This window comes from Myxocyprinus asiaticus, chromosome 27 (genome assembly GCF_019703515.2).
Source record: "Myxocyprinus asiaticus isolate MX2 ecotype Aquarium Trade chromosome 27, UBuf_Myxa_2, whole genome shotgun sequence".
Taxonomy (NCBI): Eukaryota; Metazoa; Chordata; class Actinopteri; order Cypriniformes; family Catostomidae; genus Myxocyprinus; species Myxocyprinus asiaticus.
The window spans coordinates 12,803,298-12,826,111 of record NC_059370.1 but is presented as its reverse complement, the minus strand read 5'-3'; the positions used below and the strand labels follow the sequence as shown (position 1 = coordinate 12,826,111).

General features: G+C 38.3%; 1 protein-coding gene across 1 annotated transcript; it reads left to right on the top strand.

Moving 5' to 3' along the window:
* Positions 1 to 1,372: 1,372 nt before the first annotated feature.
* On the top strand, positions 1,373 to 21,306 carry LOC127417766 (TNFAIP3-interacting protein 1-like). Its single transcript, XM_051657973.1, has 19 exons — positions 1,373 to 1,525; positions 2,558 to 2,739; positions 3,132 to 3,164; positions 3,482 to 3,631; positions 3,731 to 3,819; positions 4,359 to 4,421; positions 4,994 to 5,188; positions 5,523 to 5,617; positions 5,934 to 6,069; positions 8,860 to 8,952; positions 9,065 to 9,130; positions 10,252 to 10,383; positions 11,429 to 11,557; positions 12,770 to 12,895; positions 15,241 to 15,366; positions 15,650 to 15,731; positions 16,426 to 16,613; positions 18,781 to 18,865; positions 19,498 to 21,306. Exons 2-19 carry the CDS (start codon positions 2,595 to 2,597, stop codon positions 19,557 to 19,559), a joined length of 1,995 nt encoding a protein of 664 aa, XP_051513933.1. The 5' UTR covers positions 1,373 to 1,525; positions 2,558 to 2,594; the 3' UTR covers positions 19,560 to 21,306.
* The last annotated feature ends 1,508 nt before the right edge of the window (positions 21,307 to 22,814 follow it).

Here is a 22,814-nt window from a genome sequence, read left to right as displayed (position 1 = left end):
TTTCTTTCTAAAGATAAATCTGAACATGAACATTATATTCAATATTGCCCATATGTAATAAAATATATTAATTATATTTTATATATATGGGGGGGGGGGGCATATTTACCCACATATGTAAATTAGGGATATTCATTCATACTTTCCTTAATTTAAAAAACAAAACAAAAACAACTTAAAGCTGAAGTAACTTTTTCTGTGTTAAAAAACTATAAGTAAGCCATTCATAGTTTTTTTTTTCTCGGAAACTGTAAACACTGTTTGTTTCGAGCGACCTGCATAGACCCGTCCCAACAACGATACTCAGCCACTGACGTGAATTGGGGGCAGGACTATCTCTTTGTTTGACCAGCGGCAGATGTTTTGAAAACATTGTTTATCTTTGCAATTCCGTTTGGTGGCACTAATGGCTCAGAAATTACATCTGCTTTAATTGAAGAATTCCTGGAATGTAAAGAGTAAAGACCACTTCATGTCAAAGGCAGAATAAAAGTAATCCATAAAACTCCAGTGGTTAAATCCATGTCTTTAGAAGTGATATGATAGGTGTGGGTGAGAAACAGATCAATATTAAATTTTTTCCCCCCTATAAATTCTCCTTCCTGCCCAGTAGGTGGCAATATGCATGAAGAATGCAAATTGTCAAAAACAAAAGAAGAATGTGGAAGTGAAAGTGGAGACAAGCACTTAAATATTAATCTGTTTCTATCCACACCTATCATACCACTTCGGAAGACATGGATTTAACCACTGGAGTCTTGTTGATTACTTTTATGTTTCCTTTATGTGTTTTTTGGAGCTTCAAAGTTCCAAACACCATTCACTTGTAGTGAATGGACCAAAAGAGCTGAGATATTTTTTATAAAAATCTTTGTTTGTGTTCTGCGGAAGAAAGAAAGTCATACACATCCGGGATGGCATGGGGGTGAGTAAATAATGAGAGAGTTTTAATTTTGGGTGAACCATCCCTTTAACATTATTGTATGTATTGATGTACTGTCGCTTTAAAAATGGTAATTAAGATTGAAAGGCTCCTCGGCATTGGTCCGTTGGCCTGCCAGACACACCTGAGTTGTATTCATATTCTTTCGCGTTTCGGGACATTTAAAAAGCATTACAAATTCTGTTGCGTACATGTTTTCCACAACTATGTACGAACTTAAACGGTTAGGGCAATGATGCGTGCAGTCCACACATACAAGACGTTTGCCAAAAGTGGACAGTAGGAGAACATTAGAAGTCCTTTAAAATGCCATTAAAAAGTGAATGTTACATAAAAACACACCAAAGTGCAACCATACCTGAAAAATGAAAACGTCTTTTTAAATGGTATACGGTTATAGTCACTGAAGTAGCACAGCCTCCATAATATTAAAAAGAAGAACTCATTCGCGAACGCATGTGTTGCTGTTCAGCGAGAGTGAACGCGCATCTGTTTACATCTGCGCGCGGGTGGAATTTCCCGGCGCTCGTCGCGAACCACTTCCGCAAACCTCCGGCCGATCAAAGACGCGTCTCCGTCAAGGTACAGAAAGAGCTCCTATTCTATGTCAACAAAACAAACGGAAAAATACTGCAAATTACACACGTTACCGTGCCACCACTCCGTTTGATTCTTTCCTAGGGCAGCATTGAGTGCATTTAGGTCGTAGTTATTGCTTTGGGGAAGGCTAGCGTAAAGGCTTTTGTCTGCTGGCGTGGTAAACAGATCACCTGCTGGTAGCTGGATGCTAAGCTAATGGCATCGTACATTGTTTTGAAAGTGAGTCATTTATTTAGAATACAAAACACGTTGGTTTGACCTTGTGTAAGTAGGGGGTTTCGGCTCATGGTTATAATAAAGGCACAGTGTTGCCATAATGTGTGTGTCTGAGATCGTATTGTCAAGCGAAGTCACAAATTGTGTTGTGGGGTATTACAGATTAACCCGATCCTCTAGATTAGGTTTCTTCTTGTGTAAAATCACCTATCAGCGTGATGTTGACAGCACTAGAGCTGTTTAAACACGTCTTGTCATGGAAAGGAAAGTGAAAGGGTTTGGCTGATCTGGGTGTTTGGCAGTACAGAGTTCAGTTGCTGTTGTCAAGGTGGGTGGCACTTTTTGATAGTGTCCTCAGGTGACACTGGATCATTTATTTATTTGTTTGTTTGCTGGTTTGAGCTATGATTAGGTTTAAATGTCCTGAGCTTTTTGTTCTGATTGCATGTTTGTGAGTACCTATGTCTTTCCCTTGTTGAATGACTCTTCAAAACCTAGTGGGACATGTATGAAGTCTCTACTTCAGCCTCTGCTGAGATGTCCACTATTTTAGAATATCTCCTAAAATGACGCATTTTAGTTCCGATATTAACGTCGAGCATTCTAATCATCAGGTCTTGAAATAGCCAAAGAGAAATCCCCAAGATGCCAGTATTCAAATGCCTCGCTTTGACTTGCAAATCAACAATCTTTACACACATTCATGCTGCCTGTTCATGTTACTGTGGTAATCTGAGAGATTTGCTTAAACTGCCATTACAGTACACTCACACGGATCATCTGATTTCTTTGTTTTAGTACAGGGAAACATGTCTGGTAAGTGACGGTGTGACCGATGGAAGGAAAAGGCCCTTATCGCATCTATGATCCCGGTGGGAGCGATTGCCAGGTCAAAGATGAGGCCAGCAGCCTCAGCTACAGACAGCTGCTAGAGGAGAACAGCGCGTTGAGGGAGAGAATGAAGGGTCTGAAAAGTTTAGGTGAGGGATTTATTGCTGTTGCTTCCCACTGATCCGTTTTAATGCTTTTAAAAATGGAGAACTTGATGGATCAGGCTGGTTTTGTGCTATGAAGAATGGCTCGGGTCAGCTGTCTCTTAATGTGTGTCACCAGTATTCAACGAATTGTGTAACAATTATCCTATTGTACTCAAAGTAAAAGAGACAAAACTCAAATATGAAAATGAAAATTCTGTCACCATTACCCCACCCTTGTGTTGTTTCAAACTTGTAATACTTTCTTCTGTGGAACACAACAGGAGATTTAAAGCACAATTTTACCCACAGTCACCATTCACTTTCATTGCATCATTTTTCCGTGAATAGTAACCGAGGCTGACATTTTGCTGTACATCTCCTTTTGTGTTCCACAGATAAATATCATACAGGTTTTGGAAAACTTGAGGGTAGGTAAATGATCACTGAATTTACATTTTTAGGTAAACTGTCACTTTAAAATGTCTCTTTGGGCATAAACATTAGCTGTGATCTATTATTGACCAATAGAAGTAAAATGTCTTAAATATTGCTCATCTGAGTCCTCTCAAGATGAAACTCCTTTATTAGTTCAAGCGTGACTCATGTTTCTAAATTGGAAAAAAAATGAAGAGATTCCAGATTTTCAGCTTTTTGGCTGCTGGCACTGTGCCATAATATGAAGCATTTGACATACAGATGCCTGAGACATGTAATGTAACGCATTCATTTCGCCTGTGACTGATAGGAGACCTGTTAGAGGAGTCTCAGACCGAGGCAGCAAAGCTTCGGAAGAGGGTGGAGGAGCTGGTGAGGAATAACGAAGCTCTAAAGTCGTCCACGGCCAGCTTTGCCTCCAGTCTGTGCATGGGCGCACCCGTTCAGTCAGAGACACAAGGTACAGTTTAAACGTTATCCCAGATTCTGATTGAGTGAGGTCTGTGGTAGGAAAGACCTGTTTTGTAAAGCATTTCTTTTATGATTGTGGCTACTTTAGGTCATGGCAAACATCACGGGCATCCTACAACAGACAGGCAAGAATCTCGAGACTGCTTAACTGGAAATATTTTACAACCACAGGCAACTGTAAGCACTTCTACAGACATGATACAGTTGACACGCATAATGCTGAATCTTTCCATTATATCTTTATTGTTATGAGTGTATGTGTTAGGATGTTATGTGACATGCTTATGTAACTTTCAGTTTTGTAAATTGCTGAACTTTTTAATCCTTTCTGAATAGAAAAATATGCTTTTGAGTTCATGTTGTTGGAACCCACGTGTCATAACATATTAAATTGCCATTATAGCTTTAATGTTACATGTGAATATGTGATATTGTTTCACAGTACGTTGTGAAAATCTTAAAATTGGAGTGGAACTCATATTGTGTGTTACTGTCTAAATATACCTTTTATATTACCATTATAGCTTTGTTACATGATGTGAATATTTTATATGGTTTCACAATATCTTGTAAATTCTTTTAATGAGAATGTAACTTCCAGTTTTGTGAATAGCAGGCCATTTTTCCTCTTACATGAGCGGTAAACTATACTTTGTGTTGATATTGTGTGTGACTGTCAGAAAGTGTTGCAACGCTGTGAATTCTTCCGTTTACAGGAAAGTTCGTCGGAGTTTGAAGTGGTGAATATGGAAGAGAAAACCATCTCTGAAACCCAAACGGTGAGTTTTAGGGATGTTAGGAAATCATGGGCAGCTGCACTCACCAAATGGCACGTGTGTGAAATTGGCTTGTGCTTTGCTGCATTAGTGCTGTGTTTTAAACTTTCCATATTCTATCGTATGTGTCCGGGCACTCCAGTCATGTGACACACATTCCAGTCACCGTAGTTGCTCAGCTGTTTCTCACTGCGTTTGCATATCAGGGATCCATTTGTTGGAATGAATCAACATATTTGTATGAGGCTGTTCCCAGGATGACTCAGGGGTGGAAACTCCAGGATTTTAGTTAGTAAGCATGTGTGCAAACTCATGTGTGTCTCAGTTTATGGAATACTTTTTTGGGTAAAGTCACAGAAGTTTGTTTACAAGTATAACTTGAAATATCATTGTAGAGGCATTTTAGGTATTTAATGCTGTGGTTTCATAGCACTCCTCTGGCGTATCAAACACAAAGGGTAGATGACGATATTAGGGGAGCCGATAAATGTGCCCAGTAATTGGAATTATATGCCGATGTTTTTTTTAGGGAAGAAGGTTTAGGTGGTATTTATGTACAGTGCTTTGTAATGCAGCCTGGAGTGATGCACCTGCCCCAGGAGAACGTGGAGCTGGCGAGTCAACTCCAGCGACTGGAGAGTTCTTTCAGTGTGTTTGCTGAAGAGTCCAACCCAAATCAGCTGCTGGCTCACCTGGGCCGCATGGCTGTGGAGTTCCACCACCTCTCATCCAAAGTCCAGAAGAATGAACAGAGAACATCTCTCTTACAGGTAAGTCTTCGACCTATATGGTATTTTCTAATGGCCGATATGAGTAGGGTGGCCAATGGCCAATATAATTCCTTTATAAAAATTAGAGTTCATATTAGAAAACTCTAAAGGTTGTCTGTCGATTTTGTATCGACCAATGAAGTATGTTTATCCGCTGTAAACGGCCAAATATCAGCCAATTAATCTGCCTATATGTGCGATATGTCAGTCTATTACAACCAAAGACTCCATCTAGGCCTCTCATTCAGCAGTGATTTGTATTGCTTGAAATAATTGAGATTAACATTGTTTTTAAATATATAACGTGATGAGTATTTTTCGTTCTTATCTCTAGACACTTTGTGAACAGCTAAGACAGGAAAACAACGAGCTTAGGAAAAAAATGGAGGAGGACCTTCAGTATCGCAACATAGATTTGGAACAGCTAAGGTAATTTGGTTCATATGGTTTACTGTAGAGTTATCTTGATTTCTTGTTAGCAAATTTTTTTTTTTTTTACTTATGGAAGACCTCTAGAATTGATTTTAAGCACAAAAAACAAAGCCCAGTTTCCTTTGTGTGAAACTATTCAGTGTGAGTAAGCCATGAGAACAGCATCAGGGGCTGCAGTATTTCCTGCTGTGCTGGAACTGAGGGGTCTTTCCATATGATGCTCTGTTCCTGTGCCCATCATGAAGACTTAAGTGTATCAGAATCCTGCTCAGTTTCCCTCACCTCTGGTTTTGGTTCTGTATAATATGGACAGACTGGAGAACCTGAAACTGAAGGAGAAGGTCAGCGGAGGAGGCCAGGCAGCCCCGACTGAGCAGCCGAGCCCGAAGGCGGAGCCAGTGAAAGAGGAGGCTGCCAAAACCAAGGTGGAAATGACCATGACTCAGCAGGTGTGCACTTATTTCCATGAGCCTCTGTATCTCAGGTGACATCACTGTAGAATTCCTGGTGCCTTTTTAAGTTTGCGTTGGGTATTTTCTTTTATTTTAATTTCCCTCTCAGTCTGGTGATGTTGAGGTTTAGTTGCTCTTTTGTTTTGTTGGCTTTTTCTGTGGGAGTTCTTCAAAAAGAACCGACGTGTAAATTGCTCTCCAGTTTCTAAATTGAGAAGCTTCTTATTGAGTCACACTTGCCACCTAAATGAGTTTTGGGAATACCACTTTGGCTCTGAATACTACCCTTCCTTAATGGTCTTTCAGTTTAAGTTCCTCATTTGTGGACTTTTTTTTTTTTACAATATGACTAAATACCGAAAAAAGAACCATTCATATTGAGGGTCATTGTGTTTTACGTTCTTACACAGCCTCAGGATTGCAAGTGTGACAGGAAAATTCTGGTGTCCTTTGGTTGGTCGTCATTTTATCACTGTGACTGATCATGTGATATCAGCATTCAGTCTAGCTGTGCTGTTTTATGACATTTAAATGGAAAGACAATTCAGAATGATTTTCAGTTCTGTGGAAAGGATGTAGGATGGATATTATGTGATAATTATTAATGATTTATTGGTTACTTTTCTATTTAACAGATCTTGAAAATGACTAATTATTAAACTGTATTGTCTCTAGGTTTATTGGTTCTAAAGATTTCATTCTTTCTTCCTCCATATAAAAGAATAAGGGTTGTGACGGTACCAAAAAACAGTGGTATGTACACTACCATTCAAAAGTTTGGGGTCACTTGACTGAAATGTTTCTCATGATCTTAAAAATCTTTTGATCTGAAGGCGTATGCTTAGATGTTTGAAATTAGTTTTGTAGACAAAAATATAATTGTGCCACCATATTTAATTACAAGACAAAAATTTTATGTAAAAAAAATAACGTTTTGAAATGGATGACTTGGACCGAATAATAAAGAAAATCAGCCAATAAGCGCCCAACATAGATGGGAACTCCTTCAATACTGTTCAAAAAGCATCCCAGGGTGATACCTCAAGAAGTTGGTTGAGAAAACATCGAGTACATGTCTGCAAATTCTAGGTAAAGGGTGACTACTTTGAGGATGCTAAAATATAATGCAGTTTTGATTTATTTTGGATTTTGTTTAGTCACAACATAATTCCCATAGTTCCATTTATGTTATTCCATAGTTTTGATGACTTAACTATTACTCTAAAATGTGAAAGAAAAAAAAAGTGAGTAATTGACCCTAAACTTTTGAATGGTAGTGTATGTAGGGGTGGGTAAAAATATCGATTTTCAGATGCATCGCAATCTTAATTTTAACGAGTTCGATATCGATTCTTGAACCGATTGCATTTGCAACCAAATTTCATGTTATGTGACTAAAATGTCTGTCTTTGGCAACTGGTTGGTAAATGTTCATATTTCACTCACCAGTAATTGTGTAGTTTAGTTGTGAAGTGTTCAGCAGCGAGATCCTTTCACTGCGTGTTGAGAGTAAAAGTTGCTCCGTGTAATGTGTGTCCAAAGGCGAGACCCACTCAACCCATTTGTCATTGAAAACTGCCTCTTTTCTCTGTTCTCTACAGTCAGTTGTTGATCAAAAACAACAAAAATAAACATTTAATTCTAATCATGCATCACACAGATGAGGTCAAGCCATTCGAGTCCTCTCTCGTTAACATGCGCTCCTTTACAGAAATGCCGGTTTTGTTAAAGAGACGGTACCGGTTTTAGCATGTGTTCAACAAATCAATGTAAATAGTACAAATTATGCTATTAAACAATGTAACAAAAAATAATATATGAAACACAATATCTTATTATTGATTGAATACATGAATTTTTTATTTTTAAAAAGCAAAAATGTGACCAATGAGGAAAAAGTAATTATTAATAGTTCCATAATGTACCTAGTTAGAAGGTCCTTTGTATAATTAACAGCATTAGCTGGGAGATCATTTCTTTCATATGTAAGCAAAGTGGGCATTATAACTGAAATAAACCTATATGAATCGATGTCAAATTGAATCGGAATGCAATCGAGAGCTTGTGAATCGGAATGGAATCGTGAAATCTGTACCAATAGCCAGTCCTAGTCTATAAAAATACCGGTTTTATTTCACAATTTTTAATATTCCAGTTTTGATACTACAGCCAAACTAATGTGTTCTTAAATAAATTCTGTTATTTTAAAAAAGTTGAATATTAACGAGTTAATTAAAAACAGTGGCATGTGGCTTATGTAGTATTTCTCAATTAAACATTGCTTTAAGTTTTTCAGTTATTCAAGTAAGCATAAATAACAAACAGTTAAGAGCAGTGAGGTTTTTTTTCTTTTTCTTGTCAATATGTTTGTTTGAATAATTTTAACAACACGCATAATAGACAGTGGCAGGTCGGTTAGGCTGTATTTACACCAAGGCCTAATGCACAGATGTAGTATTTTCACTCATCCAATTTTTTTTGTTGCGCCTGGGTACATTCTCTTAAGACAGCTGACTGTGTTTACATTAGTACCATGCCAAGATTTACACAGACACTAGGTCTAAACAGAGCATGTGCTCAAATATGCATGGGGGTTCAAAGTGGCCACCTGTAAGTCAAACAGCACTCGTGCTCTGAATTTAGTCTGTTTTCTTTACTACTGAATAGCTTTTTGTAAAAAAATGGTGTAGTTACTTTATAGTTACTAGTTTTGTATCAACTTGCCTAAAGCGTAAGCAAAAGGGTACAAATACACCGAAATGTTTACATTTTTTTCTATATTCACAGTCTGGTAAAGCTGTGGAAAAAACACCATCAAAGACCCTCGATCCGGAGGCTTATGAGAAGAAGATCAAGCTTCTGGAGAAACAGAGGAGAGATGTAAGAATTTTATGGAGGTCCCATCCTTTCTTCACACTGGCCTTTAAAGCAGTCATAATTTCCCATTCGTTTGAACTGTGACGTGTAAGCTGTAGTGTTTGACCTTTTTCAGGTACTGGAGGTGAACAAGCAGTGGGACATTCAGTGGAATTCTATGAAGTCACAGTTTGAGCAAAAGGTACATCACAACATATACACTAGAAATCTATAAATATCTTCCAGTTGGCCTTGTAACCTTTGTGGCTCACCTTATTGTTAGTAAGCATGACATAAAGAATGAGTTCCATTCATGTGAATGGAGGTGGGAGATCATAGCATATGAATCACATCATTGTGAAGTTCCTGTGTAAAGCGCAGGACACAGACGGGCACTGTTACTGCATTTGGGTGGCAGTGGAAACGCTGTCGGGTCATAGGAAAGGAAAGCAGCTCTGTGACTGTCATGGTATTGCACAGCAGACCACAGGCCCCTCCTGTCACACCTCTGGTAGAATTTCCCTCACCTCGCTCGTACCCACTGTCTTCCTGTTGTGGCCCGCCAGAGGGGCTGGCCATGGTTGTACAGCTGCGTGATCTCACGGCTCAGAGATAGTGAAGCCTGTGGCATCTCTGCATCTGCTCAGCCTGATAGAGGAGACAAAAAAGAATAAAAGCTGTTTCTCTACACACATCCCCTGTCGTCACTGGGGATTGTGTTCAAACTCAAAGCAATGGAACAAAAACAGCTCCCACTGTGACCTTTTTCAGTTTTTGCCATTTCTTTGTTTGCTTTTTATGATTTTATCATTCTTGCTGCCGTAAAAGGCATCACATGACTATTAAAATGAGTTACTGTCCTTTATCAAACATCTCCCAATAATGGACAAAAGGAGATGTTTTAATGAATGTCATGACAATTCCTTTTATTCCTTATATATATTCAATAAGACATCTCCTTTTGTGTTCCGCAGAAGAGGGAAAGTTGTAATTATATAGTTTCTGCAGTGTTTACACTCCGTTTTCTCAGAATCTGAGCATAATTGAGCCAAACCCCTCTGTCAGAGGACAGATCACAGTCTGCAAGACCTGATTTCGGTTATAACTACATTTTGACAATGTTAGTTACTACGTTTTGTCATTGCACAGCAGTGTTAATATACAATGTTTTTCCCTGACACAATCAAGCACTAGTTTTGACGGACTTTGATGTTTTCTCAAAATGATATGCAAACGGATGTATCTTGTGAGTCTTTGACACTTTATGACTACTTATTTTTCTCTATAATGTCATTTGTTTTGTTTTTCTCTTTTCCCTGCCAGATTACAGACCTGCGGCAGCGGCTTGCTGACTCTCAGAAGGCCGTACTAGAGCTCGAAACAGAACGTGAGCAGAGACAGAGAGACTATGACAAAAAACTCCTCCTTGCCAAGTCGAAGATCGACAATGTGCAGGTACACCGTAGTCTTAGCCTACAGCCTGTATACTGACAGTCTGATGAATATTGCAAGCGATAATGGCAAGGAATTTTGCAATCTGGCGAGCTCTAATTTGATTGGCTGACATTATGCAGACAAAATCCAGTTTATAAGGTAACTAGTAACTGCCAACGTTTGCCAGGTTAGCGTTATCAAAACAATAATTTGAATAATGTTTTCCATGGTAGTCTATTACTGTGGTTTAATCTATTTAAGATGAACCCACCCATAAATGGCATGTAAAACAAAACAAACTGCCGTTGGTTGCTTAATATGTCAGTCAGATGTTCTCTTTCTGTCTAAGTGAGCGGTTCTTGGCCAGAATAAGATGTTGACCAGACTTTATGCCACAAATCAGTCTAGACTAGGTGCACCACGTCCTCCTCCATCAATAAACCCATTTGGCTTTTATTTGCAACCCCACAGAGCTCAATGTGGCTCTTAAGGGCTTCATGTAGTCATTCAGTTCTTTCGGTTTTCTCTTGGGAAGCACCAGTCTTTCCCACCAACTGACCATCATGTAACATTCTGAGTATACAGTGATAGTTTCCCTTCACTCCCCTCAAGGGACAGTCAATTATACCACAAATAACCTACCTCGTATTGTGAGTTTTATTAAATGTCATTATAGACTGTGTCATAAGATGACTGGTTTCATTTTCACATCTATGGTCTCCTCTGCATCTCAATGCTCTCATGTGTTGTAGTTTATTTATACGTTTCAGACAATAGTGCAGTTTTGTCAGCATGTCCCGCCCACAGCAAACTTCGGCAAATATGTTTGTCTTTAGATGTTCCATAGGATAGGCCTTGACGCAGAACAGCAGTAAGTTTCTGAAGGCCAAAATACCGTGTACAATACTCCTGTAAATTAGGTCCTTTATAGGTACACGCTTGTAAAAACAGTCCAATAAATGGTGTCATGACATTACCTATAACTATATAGAAAGTATATAAAAAACAGAGTGATAGTGCTTTTCTCTACTGGCTAACCAGTGCTTTTATGTATGTTTTCTCATAGGGTGAGAAGGAATGCCTTACCTCAGAGACATGCGAGTTGAAACAAAAGGTGCACTACCTGCAGGACCAGTTGCTACCACTTACCAAACAAAGAGAATACCAGGAGAAAGAGATCCAGCGGCTCAACAGGGTCAGTTGCCAGAAATACACACACACACACCCCTAGACTTCCTAGCTATCTAAATTGGGACTTTCCATTGACTGCTGTTGTTCTTTAAAATAGAGGCCGACCAAAAGTGGAATTTGCCGATTTCGATAACTAAGGTGGTGAAAAAGACTGATAATCATTTAATCAGCCGATAGTTTTTAAAACCGATTTATTGAATGGCCTTTCCTTACTGTGAAGTGCACATACATAGAGGCTGTAAGAGTCCAAAATGTGTAAAATCTCAAATGCGTGTTTGTTGTGCAACCAAAATCCCAATAATAACTAGAAAACAAATGGAGATTAGGTGCATAATGCAGACTTTTAATTATAAACAAGCCCGGTATATACCAGGGACTATTATTTTGAAATGTCTGTACTTTCAGCTCATAAAAGCACACAAACCAACATCGTCTATAAAGTAAACGTTGTCAATTGTCATATTTGTCCTTTTTATAACATTTTGCAATAATGATTGTGGATTAGTCCATAAACAGTGATGGTGACAGAATCTTGGGTTTATTACAATGCTCTGTATGTAAATATTCACCAAATTATGCTTTTTGTAGGCTCTACAGTATATTCACCAGATGAAGGGTTTTGACCAAAGAGGAACAACAAGAGCAACAAAAAATTATAGGGCATTGAAGACATTATTTTGCTTATGAGGATGTCCCTAAAATAAAAAAGTTTTGTTTTCAGATTTAGCCATTTGAGGACATTTGTCAGTAATTTTGACCCTTAAAGCATTGCTAGGTCAGAAACAAGAGCACACACATTTATCTACCTATCTAACTAAGGAAGTGACATAGATTTCTGTAGTGTTTATATAGTTGATTCTAATTACTGCAGACTAAACCAAACCTTTCCCTACCCTAAAAAGAAGTCCTTTTGAATGTTTAGAATTTAAAGAATATATACAGTATTTGCATCTGTTGAGGACATCCCCAGATGTTCCCAGAGGGAGGTTTTGTCCCTACTACATGCTTACGTGCACACACCTGCACTCAGACTCTCACACTATGCCGATAGATCACAAACATTCTTTCTGTGGCACAAAATGTCAACAGCAGTTTGTCTTTACACCGTTTAATTCACCCCTGTGGCATTATAAAGGAAATATTGCAATGTATTGTGTACGTAGTACTTTTTGTGAGCATACGTCAGTTCTGACCTGAAGTATTGTTTGTTTTTTAGGCATTAGAGGAAGCATTGAACCTTCACTCTCCCTCCTCCACCCAGCCTGGCATAAACCTGGGAGAGGGTGTGGCTAACCTGAGACAGCAGGAGCTGCACACACAGATAGCCGTACTGAAAGAGCAGGTACTAACACACCGAGACCTCGTAGCAGTCAATAAACAATGGCCCCAAAAAGTATTTGCACACTTATGCCACACTTAAGAATGAATTTAATTAGCATTTTTCTAATTAACATTTTTACTGGTTGATTCTCAAACATAACACAGAACAAAGCAAAATATACACTACATGCACAGAGTCAACCATTATCCCCCTTAACCCCCATTAATTCCCTATCCACCTTCCAGTCCCAAACCCCACTCCAACCCCCAACAAGTATTCCCATGGTCCAAGCCTGAGTATACACATATAAACACAAAGAGAGAGAAAAACATGTTTCTCTCCACATGGCCCTCACTGAGAGCCTTCCAGAAAGGTCGTGTATTTGTCTCATTTCTTACCATATGCATCTAATCTGCCAAGCTGTTTGTATGACATCTTTTCGAATGCCGCCACCCTGCCCAATTCTGTGAACCATTTTTTCCTCCCCAATTTGGAATGCCCAATTCCCAATGCACTCTAAGTCCTCGTGGTGGCGTAGTGACTGCCTCAATCCGGGTGGTGGAGGACGAATCCCAGTTGCCTCCGCGTCTGAGACAGTCAACCCGCGCATCTTATCATGTGGCTTGTTGAGCGCGTTACCACGTAGACATAGCACATGTGGAGGCTTCACGCTATTCCCCGCGACATCCACGCACAACTGACCATGTGCCCCACCGAGAACGAACCACATTATAGCGACCACAAGGAGGTTAACCCAATGTGACTCTACCCTCCCTAGCAACCAGGCAAATTTGGTTGCTTAGGAGACCTGGCTGGAGACACTCAGCACGCCCTGGATTTGAACTCGGGACTCCAGGGGTGGTAGTCAGCGTCTTTACTCGCTGAGCTACCCAGGCCCCATTGGTGAACCATTCTTGAAATGAGGGAGTACCAATTGACTTCCATCCTCTAAGAATTATTTGTCTGCCAATCATTACACTAGTTTGGACCCAACTTTTTGTATGTTTGTCACCTACGTTAATAACCGCCCCATCACCCAATATACATAGTCTGGGGCAGAATGAATTTTGAGTATTTAAAATCTCACAGAAAACACTGTGGACTCTTAACCAGAATTCTTGAATCTTAGTGTAGAACCACAGAGCACGGGCTATGTCTATGTTTAAAAGGTGTGTCTTTTAAACCAAGCCTAAACAATCTAGAGGGAGTCCAGTAGAAACGATGGGATTTAATTAGCATTAAATACCAATATTATATATCTCTTGTAATAAATTTTAAATCTAACAAGCTTTCTTAAAAATAAATGCTATTTAGTTGATATTTTGTTGTCTAATGCTGAACTACACCTGTGGTTACTGTGCTGTGACATCTTTGTGAACTTGAGGGGAACTGACATTGTTTTCTGTGTAGTGCAAAAGCCATACAAATAGACAACAAGTGTACACAAAGAACTTTTTATTTTTTCTGTTACTGCTATTATCAAATGACGTGTGAAATGATGCCAATATGACTTGCCTGAGGTTGGTTTTGTAAGACTAAATTGACCATTTTCCAGTCTGAATTTCACATCCTTTGACAGTGTCCACGCTTTGTCATTCTTCTAAAGCCCCTTTGACTACCTGCATAATATCTTAATATTAAATAATTTGATGCACATGCTATATGCACATTTTTACGCATATATTCTGTTTATTGTTAGCAAAAATAAATTAGTTGTAAAATAAAACAATTATTATTCTTTTTTTAATTAATTAATAAAAAAAGAAAAAAAAAAGAAGTCCACATCAGATTTTTCAGGCTATTCTCTGACCACCTGCCTCCGTCCACATCTCGGAAGAAATCGAATCGGGTCCTGCGGGAGTTCTGTGAGAATGAAGACTTCTAAACTGACTTCACACAGCCACTAAAATGATCTTGGGACCAGTTGGTTGAAAGTAACTGCAAAGCAGAAACGTGAAGTTAGCTCTGAGAAATGATCAAAATAGCATCATTTATTTGCAGATGCCTCACATAGAAGATTAAGTGTGGCTTATGTGTCCAAATACTTCTTAGCGCCACTGTGTACACTGGTATGGAACGGTGCCCTACTGTGGTCACTGTCATTGTGTCAGAGCTGTTCTCTGTGGTTCTCAAGGAGTTGAGGTTTCACTCATTAAAACTCTGCATTCATTGATTTTGCAATCCTTTTTACCTCATTTATCAAACACGCTTTGAAAGAAATTAGTGCGTGAAGGTTCCATGGTGAGTCGTACAGTTTGCTTAAGGCTTGATAGCTTCCTGCAGCCTTACAGTCTGCTGAAGTGCACCAATGGCTGCTCAGATCTTCTAACTATAGATCTGCATCCTCATCGAATGCCTTTTCTCAGGTCAAGATCTTTGAAGAGGACTTCCGGAAGGAGAGGAGCGACAGAGAGAGGATGAATGAAGAGAAAGAAGATCTGAGGCGGCAGGTGGAGAGGCTACAGGGTCAAATGACTAATCTGACTAATCAGGTGGGCAGCTACTGGGCAGCTGTAGAGTGTCAAGTCATTTTTTATTTGTATAGCACATCTCACAACACACAGTTTCAATGCAGCTTTACAAAATCATGCTCTTACAGAAAAAGAAGCTATGTATTGAAGTCCTCAATGTGTGGTTTAATTGAATAACTTGATTGTAGATGATGCATTAAAAAATTATTTGTCTTTAGGCCTCAGTGTCAGAATTAACCAATGAAATTACTCCAGAGAAAAGCCAATTAGTCAATAATGAAACATGAATGTCTCTGTTACTCAGCTTCATCAAGCACAGAATGAGTGTCAGAGAGAGCGTTCTGAGAGGTGTAAACTGGAGAGACTGCAGATGCAACACAAGCAGGTAACTCAAATGTGCCACATCAGCGCCACCTTGTGGTGGAAAGCATAATAGTCCACAACAATTTTTTTTGGTGTTCAACATAACAGATTTCAGCCATTTGCTTTATGGCTTTAAGTCATACCTCATCCTATAAATAAAAAATAAAAAAGTAAAATATTTCTATAATTTACATAGCAACTATTTTGGAATTTTAGTACAGTGGAAAAGATTTAAGCAGATGTGAAAAATGTACAGAGAGGATGTTTTCAAAAATACTGCCATGAATCATTTTTATGTATCAATTAACTTCAGAAAAAGTGCAGTAAACAAACTAAATATTTGTTGTCACCACCCTATGCTGAGATGCGTTTTTAAAAGAAAATCTTGACACAGCATCTTAACGCAGCAATCACGTAAATGTGTGAAAATGTTCAAATACGTCCGTCTAGCGCATGTTTGCATAGAGAAATGGTTAAACAACCGCATAAACAAGTTCTGTGTGAATGGCCCCTAAGGTGAAGAAAAATCTCATTCTCAGTGCTTAAATACAGTCCGGACAATGATTTCCTTGTTTTTGTTTTTTTTTTAATAAAACGGCTTAAACCAAAACTACCATGATGCTTTCTACAATTGTACGTTACAATCAGTAAGTCTGGTAGATTCCCTAAACGGAAGACAAGTAGAACTCATTTTGATTTTGTTTTCCGATGTTTTGGAGGGGCAACAGGAGAGGAGGACATCCGATCCCACATCTGGCACTGCCAATGGCCCCATGAGCCCTCCATACTGCGGTCCGTTTGTTCAGGTGGGCCATCAGGGTCTAGAGGGATGGCCCATTCACTTCCCCCCCAGGATGCCTAACATCAGTACGGCGCCCGGCAGGGACTTCCAGCCTGTTAACCCAGTAAGCCTGAGTTCAACCCTTTTTTTTTTTTAATCTATGTGTATGTGGTATGTGCATTAGATGTTTATTTGCTGAATTTTGTCTGAGCTTTAACACTGGGCTTCTGTGTGTTAAGAGTTCAGTTCCTCCACAGTTTTTGATGTTATCAAGTAGCCTATATTAGATCCAGTCACGGTATAAGATCTCTCTCTATCTGTCAGAAGATACCAAAAATCTCCCTTACTCCCTTACTTTTGTCTGATATACAAAACTAATCAATATTAAAACATTCTTATGTTAACTCTTTTACCAGCCCAAGAGGCAGAAAGGGAAGAGCAGGAGACAAAGTGATGGTAAAATGAGCAGAGGTTATTGACTAAGCGTAGTTGCAGTGCTCAGACTGATTTTGTCTGTTCAATAAGTATGTTAAGTATGGTTGAGTACGGTTTGCTAACCATGCTGAGAATTCTGGGCTGAGAACGGTTTATAATCGTGCCGTGCCGAACCGTGCTCAAGTGGAATTGCTACTGTAACCGTTACGTACCGTTGTCAGAACCATTTGGCCCGATGGTGGAAAAGCGGCTTTTGATGTTGGCTTGACTGACTGTTTAAACTAGTTTTAAAAGTTTTAAAGGTGAAAACTGAAAATTCTCTCATCATTTACTCACCCTTCATGCCATCCCAGATGTGTATGAATTTCTTTCTTCAGCAGAACACAAAAATTTTTACAAGAATATCTCAGCTCTGTAGGTCCATACAATGCAAGAGAATGGTGACCAAAACTTTGAATCTCCAAAAAATTAGATGAAGTCAGCATAAAAGTAATCCATACGACTCCAGTGGTTTAATGAACGGATGGATGGATGGATAGATAGATTGATAGATAGCAACTTAAAGCAGATTAAAGGAATATTTTGGGTTCAATATAAGTTGAGCTCAATCGACAGCATTTGTGGCATAGTGTTGATTACCACAAAATTTATTTTGACCCTTTCCTCCTTTTCTTTAAAAAAAGCAAAATTCGAGGCTACAGTGAGGTACTTACAATAGAAGTGAATGGGGGCCAATTTTTGAACATTAAAATAATCACCGTTTCAAAAGTTTAGCCACAAGACAAAAATGATATGCGTGTAAATGTGATTTTAGTATGAAAAAATCACTTACTAACCTTTTCTGTGTAATGTTATAGCCAATTTTAAATTGGTTACCATGACGATATAATGTCAACAACCCCTAAAACGACTATAAAAATGTCAATTTAAACAATACACAAGTTTTAACAGAATAATTAATGTGTGATTTTATAAAATTGTAAGCTTCACATTTCGGTGTTTAAACCCTCTAAAAATTGGCCACATTAATTTTCATTGTCCCTATTTACTTCTATTGTAAATGCCTCACTCTAGCCTCGATTTTTGCTTCTTTTTTTTTTAAAGAAAAGTAGGGAAGAGTCAAATTATTTTGTGGTAATCAACATTATGCCACAAATGCTGTTGATTGAGCTTAACTTGTATTGAACCCGGAATATTTCTTTTAAAGGCTTTTTGTGTGTTTGTTTGGAGTTTGAATTAACGAGCATTCCGTTGGCCATTTTGAACATTCTAAGTCAATGGGATTTTTCAGTTGTTTGATTGTCTGTTGTTCATAAACCGTATGTCTGATCATTTAGAAAAGGCACAGCACAGTAAGTCAGACTAGACTGAAGGTCTGTACCAAGTTTGGTGGATGTAGCTTGAAAACTCTGGGAGGAGTTAGTGTTTGAAACTTGGTCTCGATTTTGAAAAAAACCCTAAACAAAGTGTGCAGAGTAACAATATATCCTTCAACTATAACAGTCAAATTTTTAAATGGGATGTTTGTTATTTATTTATTTTTTTTTAATTAATGCTGTTAATTAGTAATTGGGAAAATGTCTTGTTTTTGCTGAGTTTGCTCACTTCACATCCTGGAACAGACACTATATTGCCATTCCAGCACTTTAAAGTGGTTAACAGTTTTACCACGCTGTGGTATGATGTAGATATATGTGGCTATGTTCATTTGTACAAATAGAGTTTTACAAAAGGTAGAGCATGTCTTCGATATGCAGAAGTGGACAGAGACCGAAACCATTGTCTTTTGACAGCTTCTGTACACATCTTTGTAATGGTAATGATTTATTTTTTCTTTCGTGTGTTTTTGTGTTTAGGGTTTTCCCTGGCAGTCATCCTTTCCGCAGCCACGTGGTTCTAGAGGACAAGCAGACACAGCAAGAGCCCCTCCAGAAACTGCAGGTATTTACTTGATCCCGTGTGTCTTTTCTGGACTCCTACAGTCATTCTTCATCACACAGGTCCATTTTGTTTTGCCCCACAATCTCTGCCTGACCCAGTGATATTTAATCGCTCTGTCTGAATCAGTGCGCTTCAGTGGAGGCAGTACAAATGCTGACGACAATGAGAACCATGACAGAAAAAAAAACAAAATGAAATGGCAAGCTTCCAATTTCACAATGATTGTACAAGGTCTACGCAGTTCAGTTTCAGTTTGATTCCCTGTCTTATTATTTGTATCAATTGAAGTCAGCATGAAATAAAATAAATGTCACTGGTTATATTGTGCATGATTCATCAGTGCAGATTATGTGAAGAATATAAAGAAGAAAGACTTTAATCAAAATATAAAAATTTTCCCTGCCACTGAAATGACTTTTCTGTTAACGTAACCAAGGCCATGTCATAATTGGAGCCAGTAATATCATAGCCTAACTTTGAACAGACCAATTAAATAGATGAAATCAATTTCTTGCTGAAGTTTCTCTTTCAATTGGAAAGGCGTCACATTACAGAATACTGTCATTTCAGTTTGACATTTAAACATGGTTTTATAAATGAAGGTTCTCAACCCATCTTTTTTATGTTGACAGAAATGGGAGCAACTGGATTTGGGAAAAGGGAGCGTCAGAACATAGATCCTGGAAAGCACTAAAGGCATACTCTCTCCTGGAATGGCTCCCGGCTAGTAGCATGATGCAGTTTATTTTCAGTCGGCATGGTGTGAACTATTGGTTTTTTTTTTTCCTACTGTGTACATATATATATCTACCACTGAGACAAAAGTTGTTTATATACTTAAGTTTTATAATCCTGTTTGTGAAACACTGTTCTGGCAAATTAGGAATATATACATTTATTATTTTTCCTTTTTTTTGATTGAATTTGAATTATCCACTTTATATAATTCTATGCAGGAATTGAAGTCAGTTATTTAATGGATAAAATGATTGAACATCATTTTTTAAACAATATACCTGTAGAGTTGAGTAAGGGAGAAAAAACAAAATCTACACCACTTCATTTAATTAAAATCACTTTACAAGTTTATATTTATTACAATGTGATTCAGTAACACATCAGAATATAATGTTTTGGTAGTCGTAAATAGACTGAATGATTTGTGAAGGCAAGCTTTAGAATATTGAGCCTTTCATCAACAAAGACAATTGTAGGGACAACCTGAGAAAAGATTAAAAAGTCAGCAACTCTATAGGTGAATTGTCTTGAAAATGTCTTAACAGTTAGATTGCCTGATCTGAATCATGAATCATTCATTGGCTGTGGTTGTGATGGTCACGCACAGTTGAATGTGTCCATGTGCATGTCACCTTACTCTGACTGGTCATCATCCCCACCATTTATTGAAGCCATATACAACACCTGTTAAACCTTTTTATCTATTAGGTTATGCTCATCAGAGTTCTGGGATCGCTCTAATAAGTGCTTCAGATGGCTTGTTGATCTTTCAGATGCTTATGATTGTAATTTAAATGATGATTGATGGAGAAGGGCCTTTATCAGGTCCTAGTAAATGGATGCCAGAAGTAACATGATAGATTTGCTTAATTTTGTTCAATATTCAGTGTTCAAAAATATTATTCCCAGTGTGCAAATGGAAGTGATAAGTTATTTATAATCTATTGTTTTGACAGCTGAGTGTGGTTTATTGTCTTATGTAATGTTGTCTTTTGTGTATTTTTTGTGTCTCCCTTTACATATTGTAGCTACTGGAAGCTTTTAAGATGTGAGTTTGCGTGTTTGTGCATGCACACAGTCATAGGAAGTGGGCCGGAATAAATGCTAAATTAATGGTATCACATCAGTGCCGCCCACCTTCATTGGTCTCGCTCTTGATTTAGGCTGAGCATCAGCATCAGTCAGGAGAGGAAATAACCAAATCATCACAAGACTGATTTGCAAAGGTTCCAATGTTGCACTTATAAACGTAATGTGTTTGGAACTAGATGATCAGGGTAAGAATCATGTCCTATCTGCTTTACAGTCATCTGCCACCATGAAGGCTGTTTGTCCGCATGTGTACAATGTCTTCAACTGCATTGACCAATGCTTTGAACCAAATGCAAAACAGTTTGTATGCTCAAAATATTCCCAATGGCAAGCAATTCATTTGCGTTCAAACAATGATAATGTAATTTAAAAAAAAGGCAGACTTTTCATTTATTAATATATGGTTGAGTTAAATGAACAGATTAGTGTTTTTAAATGAAATTGAAATGTCTGTGAGCTGAATTGCACTCTGAGATGTGTGCTTTATTTACTTGTTCTCATAATGTGCTGGTTGGCAGTCTTGTGCTTTTTTTTCCTTCAGTGGGTGAAAGCAGATCTCATGTGAAACTTTTGTAATTGATTAGTATAATAAATATATTCTATCTGTCTAATCCTCCAAATATTATTGTGTGAGAGCTAAAATATTATTCTTTTTTTTTGTGTGTGTGTGTGGTGGAGATTGGTTTGGACCTCCAAGCTCAAGCCCAGTCCTGTGCTCAAGCCCCTCCTTTATGGACAGCATGCAAAATCCATTTACCTTGATGCGCTCCAGCACTATATGAACAAGTGAACTCGTGAAATTGTCTTTGGAAATTGGGAACCTTGGTGTCAAAAAGGTTCAGAACCACTGCATTACTCCATTTAACACTTACAGTTAAATCCATTCTGCAGGTTTTGCTCCCAAAAAGTCTGAATTCCATTTAGGCCTGGTTTAAAGGTATGAGGCTAACTTCTAAAATTATATCGTCAAAATACACCAAGTCTTCAGCACATCAGGTTAAGACAAGTTTGTCTGTAACCCGTGTCAAGAAAGCTTGACAGATAATCGCATTTGCATATCTCTCTGTTCCTGACATGCAGTCATCAAACTAAAACCTTTAGTGTCTTGCATCTCTTTATTTACTGAACATCCACAGAGGCAGCTACAAGATCAAAGGATTGTTTAGGAGATGAGGCATGATTGCAAGGAAACAGTCGAGCGGCCTGAATGCACTAAAGAGCTGCCCACTAGCCTGCAGTTTCGGGTCCGGCATCACAGCATGTCTGTTTTCAAGCCTTCCCGTCATTCACATGCCTAGTCTCCAAAGTGACCTTTTGACGGTCTCTGAAAGGGCCAGTATTGAAACTATATTCTAATTTTAATATTCTTGTAACAATCCAATTGACAAAGGTTTAAATTTTTAAACTTTGCAACATACAGTTTAATCTTGCTATTAACTAGTAACAGTTTAGGCTGGAGAGAGAGGAATGTACAATTAAACCCATTATTTCCAAAGATAATCCGCCTTTTGAACAAGATGACGGAAGTATTTACGGATGTCTGCTCTCACTTCAAATCCGTTTACCCTGGAAAACCACCTCATTAAAGGTTTGCTATCTGGACCCACCAGAAACTTCTCAAAGTTCCACTTGATGTCATAGACCTTGAGAGGTTCCCAAAATAATTTGTTGGCAGGGGTACCAAAGCTTTGAACTTTGAGCTTGAACTGTCCAATATGAGATTTGGTTGCATGCAAAACTGGAATTTGGTCCTAAAGTACTATTTGGCATCAAAAAACCAGCACCATGTTTGATTTTTGATGGGAATGACAACAGGACTGTAAGGGTTAGACATACCGTCATGGCGCTACTGTGAATAAGGTCGGTAGGTGAGGGCATAACAAGCAAGAAAACCTCCCTCAATATTTATACCATGATCAATAAAAACATGGGTAAATGATTCACACTGTCATGAATCATGAATTTCAAACTTTACGTGTTCAGCCTACACACATACACCAAATAATAATAATAAAATATTTATATATATATATATATATATATAAATAATATGTGACTGTAAATTAGATTTATCACCAGGAACACACTGAGGGGGTTATTGGTTTACTTGCATTTATTC

Coding starts and splice junctions, on each gene's coding strand:
- LOC127417766 (XM_051657973.1), top strand. CDS start 2,595: ATGGAAGGAAAAGGCCCTTATCGCATCTATGATCCCGGTGGGAGCGAT. Junction 5,618..5,933: donor ATAGATTTGGAACAGCTAAG/GTAATTTGGTTC, acceptor TAATATGGACAG/ACTGGAGAACCTGAAACTGA. Junction 11,558..12,769: donor AGATCCAGCGGCTCAACAGG/GTCAGTTGCCAG, acceptor TTTGTTTTTTAG/GCATTAGAGGAAGCATTGAA.